We start from the raw sequence: 22341 nt of genomic DNA on the forward strand, positions 1-22341 counted from the left end.
CCACCAGCACAAGCGCTGAGAGACTAACACCAAAATTCCCTGGCTAGAACTAACCTCAATGGGGAACAAACCCCTTAAATTATTATTTGTTTAGTTATTTGGTTTTTCAAGACAGAGTTTCTCTATGTAGCCCTGGCTGTCCTGGAACTCACTCTATAGACTAGACCAGGCTGGCCACTGAGCAATCTCTTCAGTCCCAGCCTTTCTTTTAACCTCTTCTGAAAAACCCTTTTGTGCCCTTTAATTTCCTGAAATACAGACCAAGTGCTGATCTGAGTAAGATAAAGAGGTAACACCCTCACTAATGGACCCCAAGAACTAAGGTAACAAACTTTACGAACCTGTAATACTTCATCTTAACAAAAAAAGGCATATTAGCTACCTCATTTTAAACTATTTTGTTTTCAAACATGAAATAAACATACTAAAAGCCAGTATCTGCAAAGTCCCACACAATGGAGTGCTCTGACAGCTAACCACAATGGCAGAAGCTAAAGGTATAAACTACTGGCTTACAACCGAAGCATCAATTCCCAACTACAGAAATAAAGCCTCAGGTCCTTTCATAAGCCACTTTCAGTGATGTTTAAGAGTTACCAAATCAAGTGTAGTACATTAGAGCATATCTATAATCCCAGCAACTCAGGAGGTGGCAGCAAAAACATCAGGAATTCATGGCCAGTCTAAACTACATGAAATCCTGTCTCAAGACAACGAAAAACAACAGTGATTACAGAGCCCACCTTTGCTTTAACAGTGTGCAAACACTGGTATGCTTCACAATTACACACATTTTCTCAAGAGTTACCAGTGCAGCCCATTCCTGACCCCAAAAGGTTCGTACTTTCATGGAAAGATACAGTCATGAACAGTCCTACCTGATAAAAACTTTTACCTATTTAGTCAAGACAATAATAAAGTAAAATAAGGACCATACATTGTAGATTTCCTGGAAAGGACTGCATGTGTTTGTTGTGTATAAGCTGGGGGGAGGGGGGGATATATGAAGGAGGGAAGGGAGGGAAAGCAGACAGACAGAAATAAACAGAGAGACTAAGACTTGCTTTGAAATACAAGGTTGTCCAGAACTTATAATGTTGCCTAGGCTAGCCCTTTCCTATCTTAGACTCTGGAGTACTGGAATTACAGGTGTATGCCATAGGCCTACAGTCTTTAATTCACCAGTTCAAGTGAATGCTACTGAAACGTGGCAAACATCACTGTCCATGGGTCAGGAAAACTTTGTGTGTATGGGTGTTTTGCCTGCATGTGTATCTGTGTAGCATGTGCATGCAGTATCTACAGAGTCCAGATCCCTGGAACTAGAATTACAAGCATTTGCTAGCTGCCAGGTGGATGCTTGGAATTGAACCAGGCTCCTATGGAAGAGTGCTCTGAACCACTGAACCTTCTCTCCAGCCTCGAAGTCATGTAAACTCTTTAGAAGTATAAATATATAATAAATTCTTAAGATGTTCATTTTTAAATACATTATTACATCCATTTTTGTGTGTGTGTACATGCATACAAAGACATGACTATGTCATGATCCAAGTCTGAAGGTCAGAGGACAGCTTTCAGGAGTCAGTTCTCTCCCTCCACCATGTGCAAGACTGGGATCAAACTCAAGTTTTCAGGCTTGGTGGCAAGTGCCTCTCTTTACATGCTGAGCCATCTCCCCTGAATCTAGGACTTTGAACCATCTAGATTTGGTTCTGTCTGTAGCTCTGGAGCCCATCCTCAAGTCATGGGTCCTCAATCTAGAAAACAGCAGTAAATGTAGCTTCTCTTCATTTGCTGCTGAGATGGCTTTAGAGAAAAGCATTGTATGATACATAAAGGATTGCACACAATGAAGATTACCATTTACCAGTAAAAAGATGTTAGTAGTTAGTCATATTTACCACAAGCTCTCTTTAAATACACTTCTCTACTGCATTTTAAAGAAAACTATAGCTCCTCAGAAGGCTGAAGCAAGAGGCTCACTAGAGTCCAGGAGTTGAGGTCTGGCTCGGACAACACAGTGAGACTGTGCCTCTTGAAAAGTGAACTCTCAGGCTGGAGAGATAGCTCAGAAAAGCTACTGACTGTTTTTCCAAAGGTTCTGAGTCCAGTTCCCAGCAAACACATGGTGGCTCACAACCATCTATAATAGGCTATATAATGTCCTCTCTGGTACACTGGTGCACATGCAAACAGAGCACTTATAAAATAAATAAAAATAATTTTTTAAAAAGAAAAAAAAAAAGAAAAGTAAACTTTTGCTAGTGATCACAGAGTATGCCTATAATGCCAGCAATACTCAGGAGGCTGAGGCAGGAGAATCACAAATTTGAGGTCAGCCTAGTATATAGAGCCAACATGATGTCAGTCTTGGATACATCATCACCTTGTTTCAAGAAAATAAAAAAGAGAAAATGTTATTTGTTTTTTAAAATAAAAAGTACAGGCATTATAAAATACAACCACAACAGTTTGGGGCCACAGCATAGGCTAAAATATACCTGTGTTTGATTTAAAAAAAAATTTAAAACTTTCTATAAAATTGTATTATGTGTGATATGTGTGAGTGAGAGAGCAAGTGCTTGCGGGAGAGGGGTTCATGCAGTGTCACTCCTAAAGGTGAGAGGACACTTTGTGGAGTCAGTTCTCTCTTCCCACCTTGTATAGGTTCTGGGAACAGAATTCAGATCACTAGGCTTGCATGACAAGTACTTTTCTTGACCCATCTTGCTGGCCCTAACACTTTCTAAATGGCTTGTTATACACAAAGTTTACTGTAAATTTTCCCAAGTTACTGCTTATAATATATGCCTATAATACTAGTACTTAAAATTAAAAGGCTGAGGCAGGAGGATCCAGAGTTCTAAGCCAGTCTGAAGTAATCAGCCTCAAAAAACAAAAAAGACAAACCAAACAAAAAATATAAAAAATTAAAAACCCACCTTCATAAATATATAAACACCAATTATGTATGTTAAAAAGGCCTATTTGCCTGAATATTTATTTATTCTATACTGTTCAATCATGAATCCATAGTGTTAAAAGATTCTAGAGTAAGCTATTTTAATTTGGACATATTAAGAGAAAGTTTCCAAAATACATGACCAACTACATACTTACAACACAAAGTTCCACGCTTCTTCCAAAGTGCTTGACACTTCAACACAGAACAAGAAAGTAGCCTTCCACCACCATGTGATACCATCCAACTCTGCCCCTCCAGCCCTGCCTGGTAGGGAAGCAGTCTCTCCCTCCTTCCCTCTTCCTCTAAGTGCACCAATCCCATCGTAAGTAACAAAGGCGATCATCACCCAGATGCTGCCTGGCCCCTAGTGGAGTGCTTTATGCATACACGGACACTCCTCTTGGCGAACTTCAAGTACTCTGTAGGCCTGGTAGGCTCCCCTCTTCTCCACCCACTACCATCCCTAGAAACACAACTAAAATGCACTTGATGGATTCACAACATGGTCTCCAAAGATGTGGCCAGTATCACTAGTTCAAGTAGCAGCTGTTTCTCAGTGTCTACGGTTCTCTGCTCACTCTCCTTGTATCCCCTCCCTCAAACTTCATCTTGTGCTTAGAACACACACCCTGCCTAACCCAGCCCAATTTCCTCTTGGAGGCCTGAGATATGACCCCTCAAGAAAACAAAGATCAATTTTTTCTCAACAATATCATCCTTCTGTCTTCATCCCAGCCTTCACAGCTTTAAATACTTTTAACATAAATGCCTCAGTGTTTATTTGTTCATTTACATCTTTAAGATCTATCTTGCTAGTGGATGGCAGATTAACAGTTATTCTTAACAAGGTTTCACCTTGTTTAATGTATTCAACAATGGCTCCATCATCCTCAGAGAGCACCCTTACACCCTTTCAAGACAATGTGACGGTGCATTTCATGTTACTAAATACTCAAACCCGAATGCCATCTTATTCTTTGATCATTTAAATCAGAATCATTAGAAACTACTACTCTTTGTTTCATATATTTATAAATGTGAAAGTACTCTTCTGCTTCTCCTGGGTAAAAAGTGGAAAGGGAAAGGGACAAAGTGCTCAAGTGCAGAAGATCCTTTCTGATAGATAAGCTCTGACAATCCAGTAAGAGAAGCTACACCAAAAAAGAGGAGGAGGAGGAAGGGGAGGGGAAGGGAAGGGGAAGGGAGGAGGAGGAAGAGGCAGTGGTGGCAGCATCTTTTGGGTTCCATCTTATAAGCCTCTGGATGGGTATGGTATAGTACAGGTCTTTTGTGGTCTTACTAATTCGCCCCACTTTTAAGAAAAAAGTCTGCACCAAGCCCACTCAGTAACTGCGAAGCTGAAGCGTCAGAGGGTGAAGCTCAGGATGGAACTTGCCTGGTTCGATCTACATTGCACATGGTTACAGTCTTCTGGCTCAAGCACACCAAGACTACTACAGCAAGGGAACTCCAGTCTGCACAAGTGTACTTAAACCACTGATTCAACATTTTTCATCAATAAGTTAAGATTTTTATGAAAATAAACATCAAACTCAACTTGTCATTTAAAAAGAGAGGTGACTTTTCCCTACCTACCTGTGAATCATTTATTTACTCCTTCCTACTGCTCAACAAATTTTAAGTCAACAAAGATCTTCTGAAAAATGATGGAGGAGGGAGAACACTCCCCTCTCATTTCTACATTAACTAATGTTACCCGTCTCCTTCCATGACTGAATTCCAGGAACAGTATTCAAACTGAAGCCATGAAATCTAAGTTTTGTTTCAACAGTAGAAATATTTTTAATATGCTTGTATAAAGTCATGTAAAGAATTCCACAACTTGAACATCTGTGTCTAGCGCCAATCTGCAGGCAGCAATGTAATTTGATTTGAACCCATTCATCAGAAACTGATTTTCAGATGCCGCTACAAGTTCGTTCTGGAGAAGTGCTAGCTGCGCTGAGCCGGCATTGTTCGCAGCAGCACACAAGTTTTTATTTCGAAGGAGAGCTTAAAAGAGGACATACGAATTGGCAAGGTATCCAGAAGTACTCTGAATTACTGAATGAACAGAAAACTCTTAAGGACCCGATCACCTAAGAAAGTTTGCAATGGAAGCTATTTTGTGAGTCGGGGAAAAGATTTCAGAGTATCTTGCTTTTTTCCCCCTGAAACATTTTAAGTCCTTAATTTTTAAATTTTTCATCTCCAGTGTAAAACCATTCCAACCTCAAAGGCAGACTGGAGCCCAAATGGACTTTTAAAAGCCTGCTAGCTTCTTTTTAAGGTTACGTATGTAAATGAAAGACACCACAGCAACTTTGATGACAACTCGCACATGAGGTTTGGGGTTTTGAGAAAAAAAAAAAACTAGGTGATCAAAAAAAAAAAAAAATCAAGAGTTTCTAAATAACTACTAAGCGTCTTCCCAAGCAACACATTCCAAGAAACTTCTCAGTCGCAACTCGTAAGAAGGCAGCAGCTGTGTCCGCGACTGCACCGCCTAGAGTGGGGGTCTGATCCTGAAAGCTCTCATTACCTCTGGTCGCATTCTCTCACTCCAACCCTCCAAGGTCCCCTCCGCTGTCATCCCGGCTGGCCACGCGTGCCGACACTCGGCCGCGCCCCCCGCTTCACTTTTCCTCCCCAGCAGGGAAGCGCATCCCAAGGCCCGGGACAGAGTCTCCCGCCACTGCGACCCTCAGCTCCCTCCCGGCCGCGGACTCTGACAGCGAGCCTAGCCCCAGCCTCACCTGTGCTGTCATTCGCGGAGAAGCCGGGCGAGCTGAGTTTGGCTCGTTTGGGGTTGGGCGGTCCGTCCAGCAAGTTCTCGGCCATCTTCACCTGCTCGCGGAAACAGCCCTGAGCGCGGGCGGCTCGACGCGGCCCGGACGGGGGTCGGGCCGGCGGCTGCGAGCAGGCGAGCCAGCGAGGAGCGAGCGCAGGAGCGCGGGCCGGGCCGCGGAGGGCGCAGGCCGGGTGGGGGAGGCGGCGGCCAAATCTCAGCCTCAGCAACAGCGCCCCGCAGCGCTCACCGCCCGCCCCCCGGCCGCCGCCGCCGCCGGCCGCGGCCCCCCTCATCCCCTGCCCGCCTCCCGAGCGCGACACTCCGCGGCCCGGGCACCCAAGCGGCCCGGCCGCCTCCGCGGGCCCGGCTGGCAGCGACGGCGCCCGGCCCCGCGGCTCAGGCGGCGCCCGGGAACATGGTGGTACCGCCGCCGCCGCCTCGCCGCCCCCCCCGCGCGCGCCCCACTTAATGAATTTGCCCGCGGCCGGACGACCGGGGGGCTTTGGGCTCCGCCGCCCGCCCGCGGCCCGCCGCCGCCGTGAGGAAAAACAATGCGCCGAGCGGGGGCCGCCGCCGCGCCGCGGCCCCCCCCACCCCGTGCCGCCGCCGCGGCCGCCGCCGCCGCCGCCGCGGCCGCCGCCGGGCTCCGGGAGGCCGAGACGAGAGGCGAGCGGGGCCGCCGGGGCGGGCGCCGAGGGCCGGGCGGAGCGGGCCGGCCAGGCGGAGCGGGGTGCGCGGGCGGTTGTGGGGCCCGGGACCGGCGGGGCCGAGTAGATCGCGCTCGAAGCCCCGGTCGGATCCGCGACAAGATGGCGGCTGTTGATTCCTCAATTAAAAAAAAAAGAAAGTTTTTTTTCTTCTCTTTCCAGAGCCTGAACGGGGAGGGGGAGGGGGCGGGGCACGCCTGTACGTCACCCCCCGCGGCGTCACCACGCACGGCCCCCGCCCCGCCCCCTCCACCTGCGCCGGCCGCGGCGGAAAGAGCCGAGCGCGCTCGGGTGGAAGGGTCGAAGGCGCGGCAGCGCTGCGTGAGGCGACGGGCTGCGGCGCTGGGCTCGGCCTGCGGGACGTGAAGGGCGCAGAGCAGACGGCCACTTTTGTTCTGACGCTGCCAGAGACGCGGCACGCGCGGCGAGGGCGCCCTGGGCTAGAGCCTAGGCCCCCTAGGCGCGGAGTCGGCGCCGATCCGGGGCCCAGCCCGTCGTCCGGTCCCGCCCCGGCAGCGCTGCCTCTTCGCAGCTGGCTCCTAGCCTCCTTGCTTGCGAGCCTCCAGGGTAACATCGGACTAGGAAGACGCCAGCGCAGCCTGTGCCTCTTCCCCTCGCCCTATGCTAGTAGTGATGGCGAAGTGGCACCTGCAGGTTACAGAAGGTCCACGGGTCTGTGTGCAGATGGGGAAACTGAGGCAGGAAGGGGCAAAGCAAGTTTTTCCTAGATCACCGAGGGAGAAAATGACAGGCCGAGAGTCCATCCCTTGTTCTCCCCAAGTTTAGCACGGGCACCGCAAGACTCTTGAGCGCCCACTCCCAAGCCCAAAACGATGGGGCCAGGTCCGTCCTGTCACCTGAAGGGAGAGGCTGTCAGTTCTACCTCCTGGATCTGAGAAGGGCCAGGTACCAAGACCAAGGGCTTTGATCTCCTAGGGGTGCTCCTCACTTCGGACAACCACCCTGGCGCTGGCAGGTACCCAGAAAAATGTAGGATCGAAGGAAGACCCTCTCACTTGGGTGTGCCATACGCCTCCTCAAAAACTAAAGTTTTCCCATCTCTTAACATAAGCTCTCAAAACCTGCCAGCTTGACTCGGAAGTCCTTATCTTCCAGGTATCAGCAACACTCCTGTTTCCTAAGCAAGAAACCTGTGAGTCAGACAGACCCCTCCCTCCCCATCCGCCCAGCCAGTGATGCAGCCAGTCTCCCCCACATTCTTTACCTAAAGAATGAGCTCCTCCTACTCCTTACACCTCAGCTACCTGGTGTGTTGTCCATCATGGTGCCATCCTTTGACTGAGGCAACTTATTACATAAACTTTTCTTGTGTTTCATGTTGTTCAGCACATAGTCACAAAATTACCTTTCTGGGGGAAAAAAACTCCCTCGATGATCTTGGAAAAAGTTGCTTTCCCCCCTTACTGCCTCAGTTTCCCCATCTGCACACAGACCGGAGGACCTTCTGCAACCTGCAGGCGCCACTTCTCTATCACTAGTATAGGGTGAGGGGAAGAGGCCCAGGCTTACTTTCAACAAATGGCTCCTATACAAAGAAAAAGAAAAACACTAAGAACATATATAAAATAGACAGATACACGTATATAGCAATGGTTGGGCCAGGACTGAGTGATGCACATTGATACACTGTTCAAAACTTGTGCAACCCACACCTGTTTCATCTCCCTTCTGTCCATCACTCTGTCCCCCATCAGCATCCTACATTCACCAGGTTGCTCTCACCATCTGAAATATTTTATACTTATGTCAATGCTATCACAGTCCTGAAAACACCTGTCACTAGCACAATAATTCACTCTCCAAATCTCAGTTGCTCCAGGAAGTCCCTCTAGCACTTTAGGGCCCCGAAGATCACTTCTGGGCAAAATTCAAGGGCGCAATATTAATACATCGTTCAGTTCATTTATGTTTTATTTATTTATCAAATATTTTTCTTAAGACTCTTCAGAGTATTGCCACTGTATTAATTCCCTGGGCAAAACCATAAAGAAGTCCCTGTGTGCTCTGGTTGAGAAGTAACAAGCATGGAAACTCATAACCAGAATATTCAGCTGTCCATTTTCACAGGAGGTGAGGAAAGTCTGTGGCCACAGAGAGACAGAAGACCAGCATCCCTGCGCCTGAGGTGCCCTGGGTGTTGCTCTCACCTTGGGCCATTACATTCACTGAGGGTAGGGGCTATGGTTTCAACCCAAAAGTGAGTTTGTTAATTTTATGACTGAATGGTGGATGCAGTCTCAGATGCCCTATCCTGAGGCCTCTGGATGTTAAGAAGAGTGGGCTATCCTGATGGGCTAATCCTCCTTTGAATGAACATGGTATCTAGTCACCTAGAAAATCCAGGGCCTTCCCCCACAGGAAGCTGGTGGTAAATGCTTTGTCTACTAGTATGTCCCTGACCTTGAGTCATTCCCCTGCTTGTGTGTAGGTACTGGGTCACACAACAGTTTACAAAGAGAGCTGAGAAACCTAGTCCCTACAATTTGGAGTAAGTGTGGCAGGCCTGGACCTAGGTCACAATTCTTAGACACCAAACCTTTAGCTCTTCTTCGTCCTGCGTGCCCAATCCTGAAACACCTGCTCCACAGAAACAGAAATTTTCTACTTAGTCTCACCTGTATGGTTTTGGTCATTTCCTCTGGTTCTTGCTGATACAAATTTTTTTTCTATTTCTCCCTCAAAATGAGTCTCCTCTCATCACTGGGCATCCTCTCATTAGCTGGGCATCACTGTCAAGTTGAGAACGTCTTGAAATGTATTAAGCCACTACCACACCCCGACTTCCCCAGCCCAGAAAATGACAAGCCACGAAGGGGGTGCCTCCTCTTCTCACAATCTGTGTCGACAGAGACCCCATTAAATGAGAGAGGACTCCATAATTACAGAATGCTCAGACTGGGGGCACAGAAGTGTAACAATGTGGACTAGATTAAGGACAATTTCCTGAAAAAAAGTTCATTTGCCTTTATCCACTGATGAACTGTGTAAACCTCTCTGCCCAGTGTCAACAGTACTGGGTCCTTGAAAGGAAGGATATGTTATGTTGACAACTGAAGAAATAGGAAAGAAGTCAATGGGGGGGGGGGGAGGTGGCAGAGGCAGGAGGATCTCTGTGAGTTCAAAGCCACTCCACTTTAAGGAGCAAGTTCCAGGACAGCCAGAGTACACAGAGAACCTGCCTCAAAAGAACAACAAAGAAAGAAAGAAGAGAGAGAGAAGAAAAGAAAGCAATAGCACAAAATCCCCTGAGGGGGTATTCCCTGAGAACTGTGGGTAATGGGGACGAGAAATGATGGCTGGGAACAAACTTCCAGATCAGGTGGGTGTGATGAAACATATCTTTAATCCCAGTCCTGCGGGGAGGTAGAAGAAGCAGAAGTTTAAAGCTGTTTAGCAAATTGGAGGCGAGCTTGGGCTACTTAAGTGAGCCTCGGGCCAGATTGAGCTACAGAGTGAGACCCTGTCTCAGAACAAAACAAAATACATATAGCTGAGCATTGCTAGCAATAAGTGGACCTTAGACACCTGTTGGTCTATAGCTATTACAATCTGGTCATGTATAGAATATATAATGTGGTGAGGTGTAGATGAAATAAGATTGGCTAGGGATTGGGCTCAGTGGACAAAGGGGTTACCACACAAGTTAGCTCCCCAGAACCTAGGCAGGTCTGTGTCAGGAGGTTGAGACAGGGGATCTCTGGATCAAATTGACTCTCTAGAGTAGCCAAATGTGTGAGCTTCAGGCTTAGCAAGAGACTCTACCTTACTAAAGTGAAGAGCTTCAAACCCAGGACAAGCAGCTGAGGCGCCTATTTAACATATCAAACCAGCCTGGCCCCCAGGTTCTCCCAGCATCCTTCAGTGCCTACCCGTTACTGGGTATGAGTGCCCTACTACACCTGAATGTCCCAGCCCAGTGGCTGGGCTGCTCTTTCCCAGATGGTCTTCCCTATATAATCCAGCCATTTGGGTTACCTACCCCTTTTTGTGCTATCCTTTTGTACCTTTGGCCTGCTGGCTGCTGCACCTTGCCCCCCTCTCTCCTTTCCCCTCTCCTTCTCCCCACATGGTTCAGGGTCATGACCACTCTGGACTCTGGGATGTCTCTGCCTCTGGCTACGCTCTCCCACATATCCGTAATCAACTTTCTCCTGCACCACACTCAGGAGGAGTCATGTCCTTTTCTTTCCTTTTAATTTCTTTTCTTCATTCAAAGGGGACCTAATGTCGTCCTCTGATCTCCACACACAGCTGTACCTATGTGTATGCACACCAACTCACACACTTGAATATGTATATGCACACATACAAAAACAATTGGAACTGGTAGTCCCTGAAGCCAATGGCAGTCATAGGTGGATTTATCACACAGTTCTGAGTACCTCTGTATATTTTGAAATGTCCGTAACTAAAGATTTTTATTACATTTATTTGTATGCCTGAGGGTGTGTGTGTGTGTGTGTGTGTGTGTGTGTGTGTGTGTGTAGGTCAGAGGACAATTTGTAGCAGTTGGTTCTCTCCTTCCATGTTTCCGTGTTGGTTCCAGGGATTGAACTCAGGTGGTCAGGCTTGATGATAAATATCTCAACCAGCTAAGCCATCTCACTGGTTGAATAAAGGATTTGTAAATAGTAAAATCTAAGGTTTTCTACTCACAAACATCACTAGGCATTTTTAAAAGTTTCTTTTTTCTTGCAAAAAAGCTTCGTGATTTTTCCCCTGTTGGGATGTGGACATCTCTGGCTGATCCAACAAACTGACTTATTAGTTCTAATCTCCCTAATCATTTAATATAGAATCTCCTGAATGTCTATTGAGGTGTTTCTTTTCCCCCTCCCCCTCTCTTCCTCTCTCTGAGGTATGTTGTTTCTCCCTCTCTCCCTCACTCTCCCCTCTCCCTTCTCTCTCTCTCTCCTCTCTCGCTCTCGCTCTCTCTCTCTCTCTCTCTTTCTCTCTCTCTCTCTCACACACACACACACAAAATCTCACTATGTAACCTAGTCTGGATTTAGGCTCACAATCCTCCTGTTTCTGCCTTCTAATTGTTATATTTATAAGCTACCACATCTGGCTCTTGTTTTTATTTATTTTTTAAAGATTTATTTATTTTATGTATATGAGTATATCATTGCTTTCTTCAGACACACCAGAAGAGGACATCAGATCCCATTGCAGATGGTTGTGAGCCACCATGTGGTTGCTGGGAATTGAACTCAGGACTTCTGGAAGAGCAGTCAGTGCTCTTAACCACTGAGCCATCTCTCCAGTTCCTGGCTCTTGTTTTTAAACAGTCTTTATTGTTCAGGATCATAGACTGAGCAATAGAATAGAATAGAATAGAATAGAATAGAATAGAAAAGAAAAAATAATCTCACAGAGGGAGAATGGGATGCCCAGAGTGGAGGCATGGAATCCATCGTTGACCTCCTCCGTTTGTCGCCCACAGCATCCTGGCCTCAACAATACTTTGACTGTCTCAGAGTCTTCAGTTCCCTAATTCTGACCCATTTGTCTAATCTTTTCGCTTCTTGATAAGTTTAAGTTTCATTGTCTGCTATGACAAACACTGGTCTGCTCATAGACTCAACTCCTCCCTCACTCACGTGACTGTCCTAGCTTGGCAGAACCACACTGGTGCTAAATCTGGCTGCTTTTCACCTGAGCATGGAGAAAAATGGCACGAGCAATTGTCAAGTCTGGCGGAACACTCCTGTAATCCCAACCGTTGGGAAGGTGAGGCAGGAGGATTCCTGTGAGCCTTGGCTAAAGTGATTTCCAGATTGCCTTCAGCTATGTAGCAGGACCCTGTCTCAACGGGAATGGGAGAGCCAGCTGGGGTCAGTATCACCAATGGTCACACATCTACGGTAGGCCAGGCTGCTGGGCAATCCTATAGCTGCATGGCCGTTCAGTCTCCTCAGCTGAGGTTTCCGGCATCTCCTTCCCCTTTCTTACTTCCAGCCCACAGTTGGCTTATTATGTTAATGAGTAAACTAGAACCACCAAGACACAATTTTCACGGGTTTCCTACAATGCAATTGCTTATGAATCCACGGTGTGCCCTTAGTTCTACCGGACTTCCTGTTTGTGCCATCTGAAAACCCAAACCCTCAGGCTAGAGATATAGCTGAATTCATAGAGTTGTTGAACATGATTCTGACCATCCTGCCTCTACCCTCTCGTCCCTCAAGAGCCAGGATTACATGTATAGATGATCCCATGAACTGCAAAAGAAATTTCAAGACATCATTAAATCTAGACCATGGCAAAGTTGCTGCTCATTGCCCTTAGATCTATAGTGAGAAGGAGCAGGAAGACATGGAAACGTGCAATTTGGAGAGGAAATGCCTTGGGAGGAAGTCTGAATGGAGACGAATGGGTGTAAAGCAAATGGACAAATGCAACTGTTAAAGAAGTCGGTGTAATTTGGGAGAACGCTCGTAGTTTGCTCTGAGACCATCAGAAAAGGTTTCTTGAGGGCCAGAGTCCACCCAAAGGAGAGGGACTAAACTAAGAACGTTACTGAACATTTTCTCAGCTTGTAAACAAGCACACAGATAAGCATTTCTTTCCCAGCATCAGCAACGAAGAAATACTAAGGAATACACAGCCACCAAGAGCTGTGGCAGAAGGGAGCCAGACAACATCTTAAACTGGCGGCAGAACTCTTTGCATTGTCCACATGGCAGTCATGGTAAATGCAAGAGGTGTAGGAAGGAAAAAACTCCCACAGGTTTCCAGAAAAGCTAGGCCAGGCATAGCAGTGTCAGAATCTCTGGAGAAGGCTTGGAGAAGCCATGGTGAACGTGGAGCCAAATCTGCAGCACAGATCCCGGGATGTTGGCCATGGCAGGACCACAGTTTGCCCATTAAGGAAAGTTGCAGGCACAAAGAGGAGCAGGAGACTGGGTACCTGTGCTACCAGTAGCAAAACAGAAGGGACAGGATGCCCAAGCCACTGGAGCCAGACGATGCTAAAGCGCTCCAGATGCTGGCGGTGGTGCTACAGAGTTTGAAGTTTGTTCTCTTGGGTTTCCTTTCTGCTTTGGCCTAATGTTCTCTTTCTGTAGCCTTATTTCTCTTTTGGAATAAGATATGTTTCTTTCATGTCAGTGGGTAGAGAAGCAGGTAACTTTGCTTTTGATTTTACAGAATCAGGCTCACAGTGACAGGTCTGTCTTAATTCTCAGAAGTGACTTTGGACTCTTGAATGATGTTGAAATTGTTAAGATTTCCAGGCATGGTGGCGTACCCCTGTGTTGTAACTGTCCTCCAGGCCAAGCAACTGCTGTCTTGGGTGGGTTCAGCTGCACACTCTTGCAAGAGACTCATCCCCAGTGGGCTTGTTGACTATTGCACAGTTTCACGGAGGGTGGGGAGGCCTAGGAGATCCACATCTGAGTACCCAGCCTCTCCCTACTACACTCATTGCGTGCTATTTTGCCTTAAATTCATGTGGCCTTGGAGAGGAGCTGAGGTAATAGGCTGAGGAAGACTAGGAAAGGGAGACTCCGTTTAACTGGCTACTGTGGGAGGAGCCCTCACAGCCCTGCAAGGAACCCCTCACTTATGTTCTGTAAGGAAGCCCAATAAACTCATTGCTTCCTCCAGAATGAACTCTGGCGAAACTGTACCTCTGCCATTGGGACCTTCGGAGAAGCCATAGGTGTTATGGCTCCTCCAGAGATGAAAGGCCAAAGATTGGGATTTCAAGGTCATCTTCGATGACACAGCAAGTTTGAAACCAGCCTGGGCTATTAAATAAATAAATAAATAAATAAATAAATAAATAAATAAATAAACAAACAACAGAGATTGGCGCTACAAAGATAGCTCAGCAATTAACACCACTAGTTGCTCTCAGGGTAACCCAGAGGTCCTGAGATCAAGTCCTAGCACCCACATGGCAGCTCACAACCATCTATAAGTCTAGTTCCAATAGATCTAACACTCTCCCAAGATATACATGCAGGCAAAACACCAGAGAATATAAACTAAAAATAAATAAATCATAAAAAGAATAGCAATAAAAACAGGGGTGGGGTTGTGGGGATGCAACTCATGGCTGGAGGACTCGCCTAGCACACAGCCAGCCCTGGGTTCAGTTGATTAGCAGCACAGAAAGCCGGACAGAGCAGCCCATTTCCACCACCCTGGCACTGGGAGATAGAAGCAGTGGGAACAGAATTTCCAAGTCACTCTCAGCTACATAGCAACTTCAAGCTCTCTTAAAAAGATGAGTGAGTTTGGAGACATGGGTCAGAGCTTAAGAGTGCTTGCAGCTCTTCCAGAGGGTCTGAATTCACAACAGCCCATAACTCAAGCTCCAGGGGACCCAACACCCTCTTCTAACGTCCAAGAGCATACAGCACATGTACACATACACACTCATAATTACAAATAAAACAAACCTCTTAGCCATGAGTTCCCGGACAGCCAGAACTACACAAAGAAACCCTGTCCTGAAAAAAACCAATAAACAAACAAAAACCCAAATAAATAAATACTCTCTTAAAGACTAGTAAAATTAAACTAAGAGACAGAAGAGTAGAAAATGGAGAAGAAAAAATAGGACTATTGGGGGGAAATTTTTTTAAAGATTTTTTTTAATTCTTATATTTATATGTATGAGTCTTTTGCCTACATGTATGCATTTGTACCACATGCATAGAGGTCCAGGAGAGGGTTTTGGGTTCCCTGGAACAGGAGTTACAGTCAGTTGTGAGCCACCATGTGGTACTGGAACTGAACCTGGGTCCTCTTACAAGAGCAACCAGTATTCTTTTGTTTTTAATAATTAATGTTATTTCATGTACATTGGTGTCAGATCTCCTGGCACTGGGGTTACAGACAGTTATGAGCTATCTTGTGGGTGCTGGGGATTGAACCCGGGTCCTCTGGAAGAGCACACAGTGTGCTCTTTAACCACTGAGCCATCTCTCCAGCCCTCTGTTGGGAGTTTTGAAGTTGGAATGAATGTATTTTGCATTATACAATGCCTGTGAGCATATAGGGACCAAGATCAAAAGTGATATGCCTAAGGCAAGTGAGATTGCTCAGTGGTAAAGACCTACTGCCAACCCTGATGATCCCTGGAACCCACATAGTGGTAGGAGAGAACCAATTCCTGAAAAGTGTCCCCTGACCTCCACATGTGCACGGTGGAACACATGCGCACAAAATAAAAAATTTTCAAAAGTCTTATATTTGGGTGTCAAATTGACACGGGGTATACTTGTAAAGGTTAATCATCATTGTCAACTTGACTTGATTTGCTTTCAATAAGACACACACCTATTGACATATCTATGACGAAATCTCCAGACAGCTTTAGTGGAGGAGGGAAGACCTACCCTGGACATGAGTTGTAGCGTCTCATTGGCTGGGATCGTGTGCTGGCCAAGTGGGAAGGAGTGAGGTGCCTGAGTCCAGCATCCCCTGCTCTCTGCTTCCCGACTGCAGATGCCGTGTGACCAACTACCTCATGCTCCTGCTGTCCTGCCTTCCAGCCATGATGACCTGTATCTTTCATACTGAGAAAATGTCTCAAAATACAAAACAAAATATAACTTATTCTAGGGCAAGGATCGGAAAACCACAAATCTACCCAGAGCAGGGTGTGCTTGGCACAGGGAGGGACACTATTAGGAGGTGTGGCATTGTTAGAGTAGGTGTGGCCTTGTTGAAGGAAGTGTGTCACTGTGGGCGTGGGTTTTAAGTCCCTCATCCTAGCCACATGGGAGCCAGTCTTCTCCTGCGCCAGGCCTGCCTAGATGCTGCCATGCTCCTGCCTTGATGATAATAGACTGAACCTCTGAGACTGTAAGTCAGCCCCAATTAAATGTTGACCTTTATAAAAGTTGCCTTGGTCCTGGTGTCTGTTCACAGCAGTCAAAAGTTGTATTTGTTTAAGCTGTATTGTAGCGTGGACACACAAATTTATTATGGATGTCTAAGATTTTTTTATACTACAACAGAGCTGAGAAATTTCAGCAGAGCACAAATTACCCACAAACCTTAAAATGTTTAATATCTGCCTTTATAAGACTTTCTGGCACCTGCTTTGGGGTATAGTTCTAGGACTTCTAAGGCCGCATGTTAATCAGATACCAAGTGTCAAAGTGGTGTCACAGTCTATTCCAGCAGGGCTGCCATTCCAGTGCGGCTGGCATTGCTCTACGTAGCTCTTTTTCCAGGCCTGAGCTCTCAGTCCTCTTGTTGAGAGAAACTGGGAGCAACCCATGCCACCCAGGAAGAACTGGCTCTCAGTTCATGGCCTCTGTCACCCTTCGAGCCCCAAGGGTCTTCTCTCTCCTGAGCCTCTCCCTCCCCCGTGCGAACCCCGCTTGTCTTCAGCTACTACAGGGTTGAAAATCCGATTCCTGTCTCATCTTGGTGAGGCTGCTGTGCTCTCTCAGGATCCATTATGGCAGGATGCAGAAAGTCCACAGTTTTCTAGATAGAATTCCACTCTCAGTGTTCCACTAAAAATTGCACTTGGTAAGGACATCGGTGTCCACAGATTGCAATAGTTAACCATCTATTCTGTTGTTTCTGATTTACTGCATGGGTACACTTGTAGGTGTGGGTGCATTGCACCTGTGTGTACCTGCCTGGGGAGGCCAGGAGTCAATGTCAAGTACCTCCTAAGTCCTTCTTACTGAGGCAGGGTCTCTCACTGCACTGACTCAGTTCACAGATTCAGCTAGACTGGCTCTCCGGGAAGCATCCAGACATCCTCTGGGCTCGGCCCTCCAGAGTTTGGTTTACAAACGCCCCCAAGATGCACAGACACAGAGGTGGATATGGGGACTGAACTCAGGTCCTCCTGCTTGGGCTGCAACAGAGCCTTCTCCTTAGCCTCTCAACTGACCCATGAGCAGCCCCCCCCCCCACACACACACACACAATGGCTGATTCTTTCTCGAAGACCTAGCTTTTCTCATCCGTCCTGCTGACAGTGTTCCTCTTCGTTCTGAGCTCAGGAGTCCCCCTCTCGTTTCTTAAACAGAGTCTCTGTCTTAGCCAGTGTTCTCTTGCTGTGAAGAGACACCGTGATCAAGGCCACTCTATGAAAGGAAAGCATTTCACGGGTTCTGGTTTGCAGTTTCAGAGGTTTAACCCGTTCTTGTCATGACAGGGATCACGGTAGTGTGCATGCAGCTGAAAGTCCCACATCTGGACCCGTAGGCAGCAGGAAATGAGCCACTGGGTCTGGCTTGGGCTTTTGAAACCTCAAACCCCTCCACCCAGTGACACACTTTCTCCAAGGCCACACCCACTCCAACAAAGCCACACCTCCTAATCCTTTCAAATAGTTCCCCTCCCCGATGACTGAGCATTCAAATATATAAGCCCATGGAAACCTTTATTCAAACGGCCTCAGTCTCATACATCTAGGGCTGGCTTTTGACTGTGCCAGTGAGGATGACCCTGAACTTCTGCTTGTTCTGCATCCACCTCCCCAACAAGCCTGGTTCCTCGGCAATAGTGTCTGGGTTCAAAGCTTTACTGCGCTTGTTTGCTTGTTTGTTTAGTTTGGTTTGGTTTTTTCTGGCAAGGATTTCTCTGTGTGGCCCTGGCTGTCCTGGAACACACTCTGTACACCAGGCTGGCCTCGAACTCAGAGATCAGCCTGCTTCTGCCTCCCGAATGATGGGATTAAAGGCATGTGCCGCCGCCACCACCACCCAGGTTAATTTTAGCTCTTTTGAGACAGTGCCTTGCTATGTAGCCTTGACTGGCTTGGAGCTTGCTATATAGACCAGACTGGCCTTGAACTTGTGCTGATCTCTGCCTCTTTCTCTTGAGGGCTAGGATTATAGGCTTGCACCATCATTGGCTTTCATATCACAACTATCAATGTGGAACATCAGTCTCCATCCCAGACCTTACTTCTATGCTGTGTGTATGCATGTGTGTATGTATGTGTGGGCTTTGTGTATATGTGTGTGTTGTGTATATGTGTGTTGTTTATATGTGTGTTGTGTGTGTTTTATGGGTATGCGTTGCGTGTGTACATGCCTTATGTGTCTGTATGTGTTTTGTGTGTGTGTGTGTGTGTGTTCTGTATATGTATGTACCACAGCACATATATCCAAGTAGAAAGACAACCTCTAGCCTTGGTCTTCACCTTACACCTTGTTTGAGAAAGGGTCTCTTGTTGCTCACTGCTACAAAGCTTTTAGGGAGTCCTCTGTCTCTGCCTCCTATCCTGTCATAGGAGTGCAGGGGTTACAGGCGAGTTTGATTCTGCGTCTGGCTTTCTGGGAGCTCTGGGGACCTGAACTCAGATCTGAACTCAGGCTCACACCACAAGTGCTCTCCCACGGAAGCATCTTCCCAGGCCAGCATTCTTTATTCTCTTATTTCTGTCACCCTGGCAGCTCATTGGAAAAAATAATAAAATAAAATAAAACATTTTTAAAAATCCCAAGGCCCTATTTCAAAAATATATCCAAAGTCTAACCCTTCTCCATCACTTTCTCTGGTTCAACTGGTGTATCTTACCTAGATTACTGGAGTTCTCCCCCATTTGCCTCCTGTTCTCACTGTGCTCCACTACAATCTGCTACCTCAGTCCTCACAGTGAAGCTTCAGAATATAAGTCAGGCCATGACATTACTCTATTCCAAAGTCTCCACTGATTTTTACAACCATTCATTCACTAAAATAGTCACATAAATATTACATTTAAAAATAATTATGGTGAGTTTTCTCTGAGCCCAGAACTGTTCTGGGAACTTATAACACTTCAGTGAAGAGAACAGTAAAGAGTCTTTATCCTTTGTAGGGAGATGGCAGGGTGACAGCTAATCCATGTCCTGTAGAGAAATACATTCTCCAGTAAGCTAGAGGAGGTAAGCAGTGAATGAGAAAACAGAGAATGGTTAGGAAGAAAGAAGTCAGAAGACAGGCCTGTAATCCAAATACTCAGGAAGCTAAGGCAAGAGGATCTTGAGTTCCAGATCCACCATAAGCTTTAGAATGAGTTCAAGACCAGCCTGGGTAACTTAAGGGGATGTTGTCTCAAAATGTCAAAGAGGACCAGGAGTATAGCGAGAGTATAGCTTAGTGTTAGAGTTCCTGGCACCTTTTGTTTAATCCCTAGTACCGTATGAAAGGAGAAAAGATGGGATAGAGGGAGTGAGGAAGGGAAGGAGGGAGGGAGGAAGAAAAAAAGGGAAGAGAGAGAGAGAGAGAGAGAGAGAGAGAGAGACTGTACCAGGCAGAGTGTCTCAGAATCATAAGCCCTGTGGCCATTGGGAGGTGTGGGCAGGAAACTCAGAAGCTCAAAGCTAGCCTTTGCTGCAGAAGGATTTAGACACCAGCCTAGATGGCTTGATCCTGTCCCTCCAGCACTCAGGAGACTGGCACAGAGGATTGTTTTGAGTTTGAGGCCAGCATGGCTATATAGCAGATCTGTCTCAAAAGAAAGAAAATGGTGGATCTTGAAAAAGTGAAGCCAGCTAGGCAGGATGGTGATGCCTTTACTCCCAGCACTTGGGAGATAGAGGCAAGGAGGATCTCTGTGAGTTTGAAGCCAGCCTGATCTATGTTGGGAGTGTAGGGACTACAGAAAAAGATCCTGTCTCAGAAAAGCCACCACTACCACCTCCAAAAGAAGAAGAAGAAGAAGAAGAAGAAGAAGAAGAAGAAGAAGAAGAAGAAGAAGAAGAAGAAGAAGAAAAGAAAAGAGAAAAGAAAATGTGAAGTTTCAGAAAGCTAGAAGGAAAGATGTGAAGTTTGATGACTTCCCGAGGAGAGATGGAGGTCAGGCAGAGAGCAAAAAGTCATGGTCTAAGCCTCTGTGCCATGGTCCACAAACAAAAAGATGGAGGGATGCAAAATCAGAAGGACTAAAGGGAAGGACATGGGTAGAAGATTGTTAGGGATGTATTGATGAGCTTTAGAACCCTGTAGGGTGGTAGCCATTAGAACATTCTGAAGCATAAAAATGACGCCACCTGCAACACACACACACGCACACACACATACACACACAAGTACATGCACGTGAACCCACGAGTGCACACGTGCACGAACCTGCACGCACATATGCACATCCTGTTTTGCTTTAGAGAGGGACTTGCTGCGCAGATCAGGCGGGAACTCAGTCCTCCTGCTTCTTTTGGCATTAGAGACATATTCTACCACCTGTAGGTTTTTTCAGTTATGGGGTTGTGTTTGTTTGCTTATTGTTTTTTGAGATGGAACCTTCTCACTGTGTTGCCAAGACTGGGCCTTGAAATCTTAGACTCAAGTGATCCTTAGCCTCAGCCTCCTCTGAGTAGCTGGGACCACCTGAACATACACCCACACAGCTTAAATTACACATTTAAGTTTTGTCTTTACCTGTAGGTTATATATCCGAGAACTTGAATCTAAAATATATATAAACTGTCCTCTCCATACCAACCTGAGCTAAGAGTGTGGTAGTAGAATATGCAATTATAATCCCCACACTGGTGAGGCAGAGACAGCAGAATTCCTGGGGCTTGATGGCCAGCCAGCCTAGCCAGCATCAGGCCAAGGACAGACCCTGTCTCAAAGAGTGGGGAAGCAGTTGACCCTGAGGAACACACCTGTGGCTGACTTCTGGCCACCACATACAATGCACATTCTTAAGAACACCCACCCGCATGTATACATGCCTACACATGAATAACATACACACATATGTTATTATCCCTTATTCTTTAAGGTCTAGGGTTGCAGCTCCAGTGGCTGAGCCATTGCCTAGCATATGTAAGCCTGTGCATACCATTCACTTCACGAACATACAGAACACATACAGAAACTACTACATACAGAAACAGGAACGGAAAGAGCTCAGAAGCAAGAAAGGTCCCTTTGGACGTCCCACTGACCTTAAGGAAGGAGACATCCACAGCGAGAAAGTGGCGATGGTTTGGAGCAGGGCAGCCACGCAGATGGGGAAATGTGATCGGATGCTGGATGCATTTTGAAGGAAGGTCCTTTGAGATTTCCTGATGAGTCAGAACAAAAGACAGGTGTGGGGCAGTAGCAAATTTTAACCTGAGCGCGCAGAAGAGCAGAGCTGCTGTTCCCTGAGGGAAAGGGGACAGAGAGAAGCAGCTGGGAGGGAAGAGTGAGGTCAGATGGAGAAGTAGCCAAGGTTCCAGTCTCAACCCAGTTTCTCAGGGTAGGGGAGGTCTCCCTTCTGACCTTGGTTTACTGAGAGTTATCAAAGAGTGTTGAAGGGCCAGCAAAATGACTCAGTGGGTAGAGGGGCTCCCTGCCAAAGCCTGGTGACCCCTGGGACCCACACAGTGGGAGGAGAAAGCCAACTCCCACCAGTGTCCTCTCCATCCTCCACATGCACAGCATCGACACCTGTAAATGCGCGCGCGCGCGCACACACACACACACACACACACACATACACACACTGGATGTAATAAAAAGTTGAAACAAAAAAGGATGTTGAAGCCAGGTGGTGGTGTGTGCCTTAAATCCCAGCCCTTGGGAGGCAGAGTCAGGTGGATCTCTGAGTTCAAGGTCAGCCTGGTCTGCAGAGCGAGATCCAGGACAGCCAGGGCTACACAGGGAGAACCTGTCTGGAAAAACTAAAACTAAACAAACCTGTCCAAGAGCCAGGTGTGCTTGTGCAAGCCTACAATCCCAATACTTAGGAGCTGGTGGCAGCAAGATCAGGTGTTCAAGCTTACCCTCAGCTGTACAAGGAACGTCAAAGACGACCTGGACCAAACAAGGCCCTGTCTCAAGAAACTAAAACAAGAACAACTATCAAAATGAATGCTAAGTTTCCTGTAGCTCTCCTGAACTTGAGATGATCCCTGCGTTTTCTCCTCAGTTTATCAATGCTGTGA

General features: G+C 46.8%; 1 protein-coding gene across 2 annotated transcripts in view; it reads right to left on the reverse strand.

Moving 5' to 3' along the window:
• The window catches only part of Crebbp (CREB binding protein), a 128915-nt gene extending 122759 nt beyond the window's left edge, over window positions 1-6156 (reverse strand). For both annotated transcript variants that reach the window (XM_052197509.1, XM_052197508.1), the window contains exon 1: window positions 5725-6156. In XM_052197509.1, the coding sequence (XP_052053469.1) occupies window positions 5725-6052 (328 nt within the window). In that variant the 5' untranslated portion in view covers window positions 6053-6156. The remainder of the gene's footprint in view (window positions 1-5724) is intronic.
• Window positions 6157-22341: the final 16185 nt, after the last annotated feature.

The sequence above is a fragment of the Apodemus sylvaticus genome, chromosome 10 (genome assembly GCF_947179515.1).
Source record: "Apodemus sylvaticus chromosome 10, mApoSyl1.1, whole genome shotgun sequence".
Taxonomy (NCBI): Eukaryota; Metazoa; Chordata; class Mammalia; order Rodentia; family Muridae; genus Apodemus; species Apodemus sylvaticus.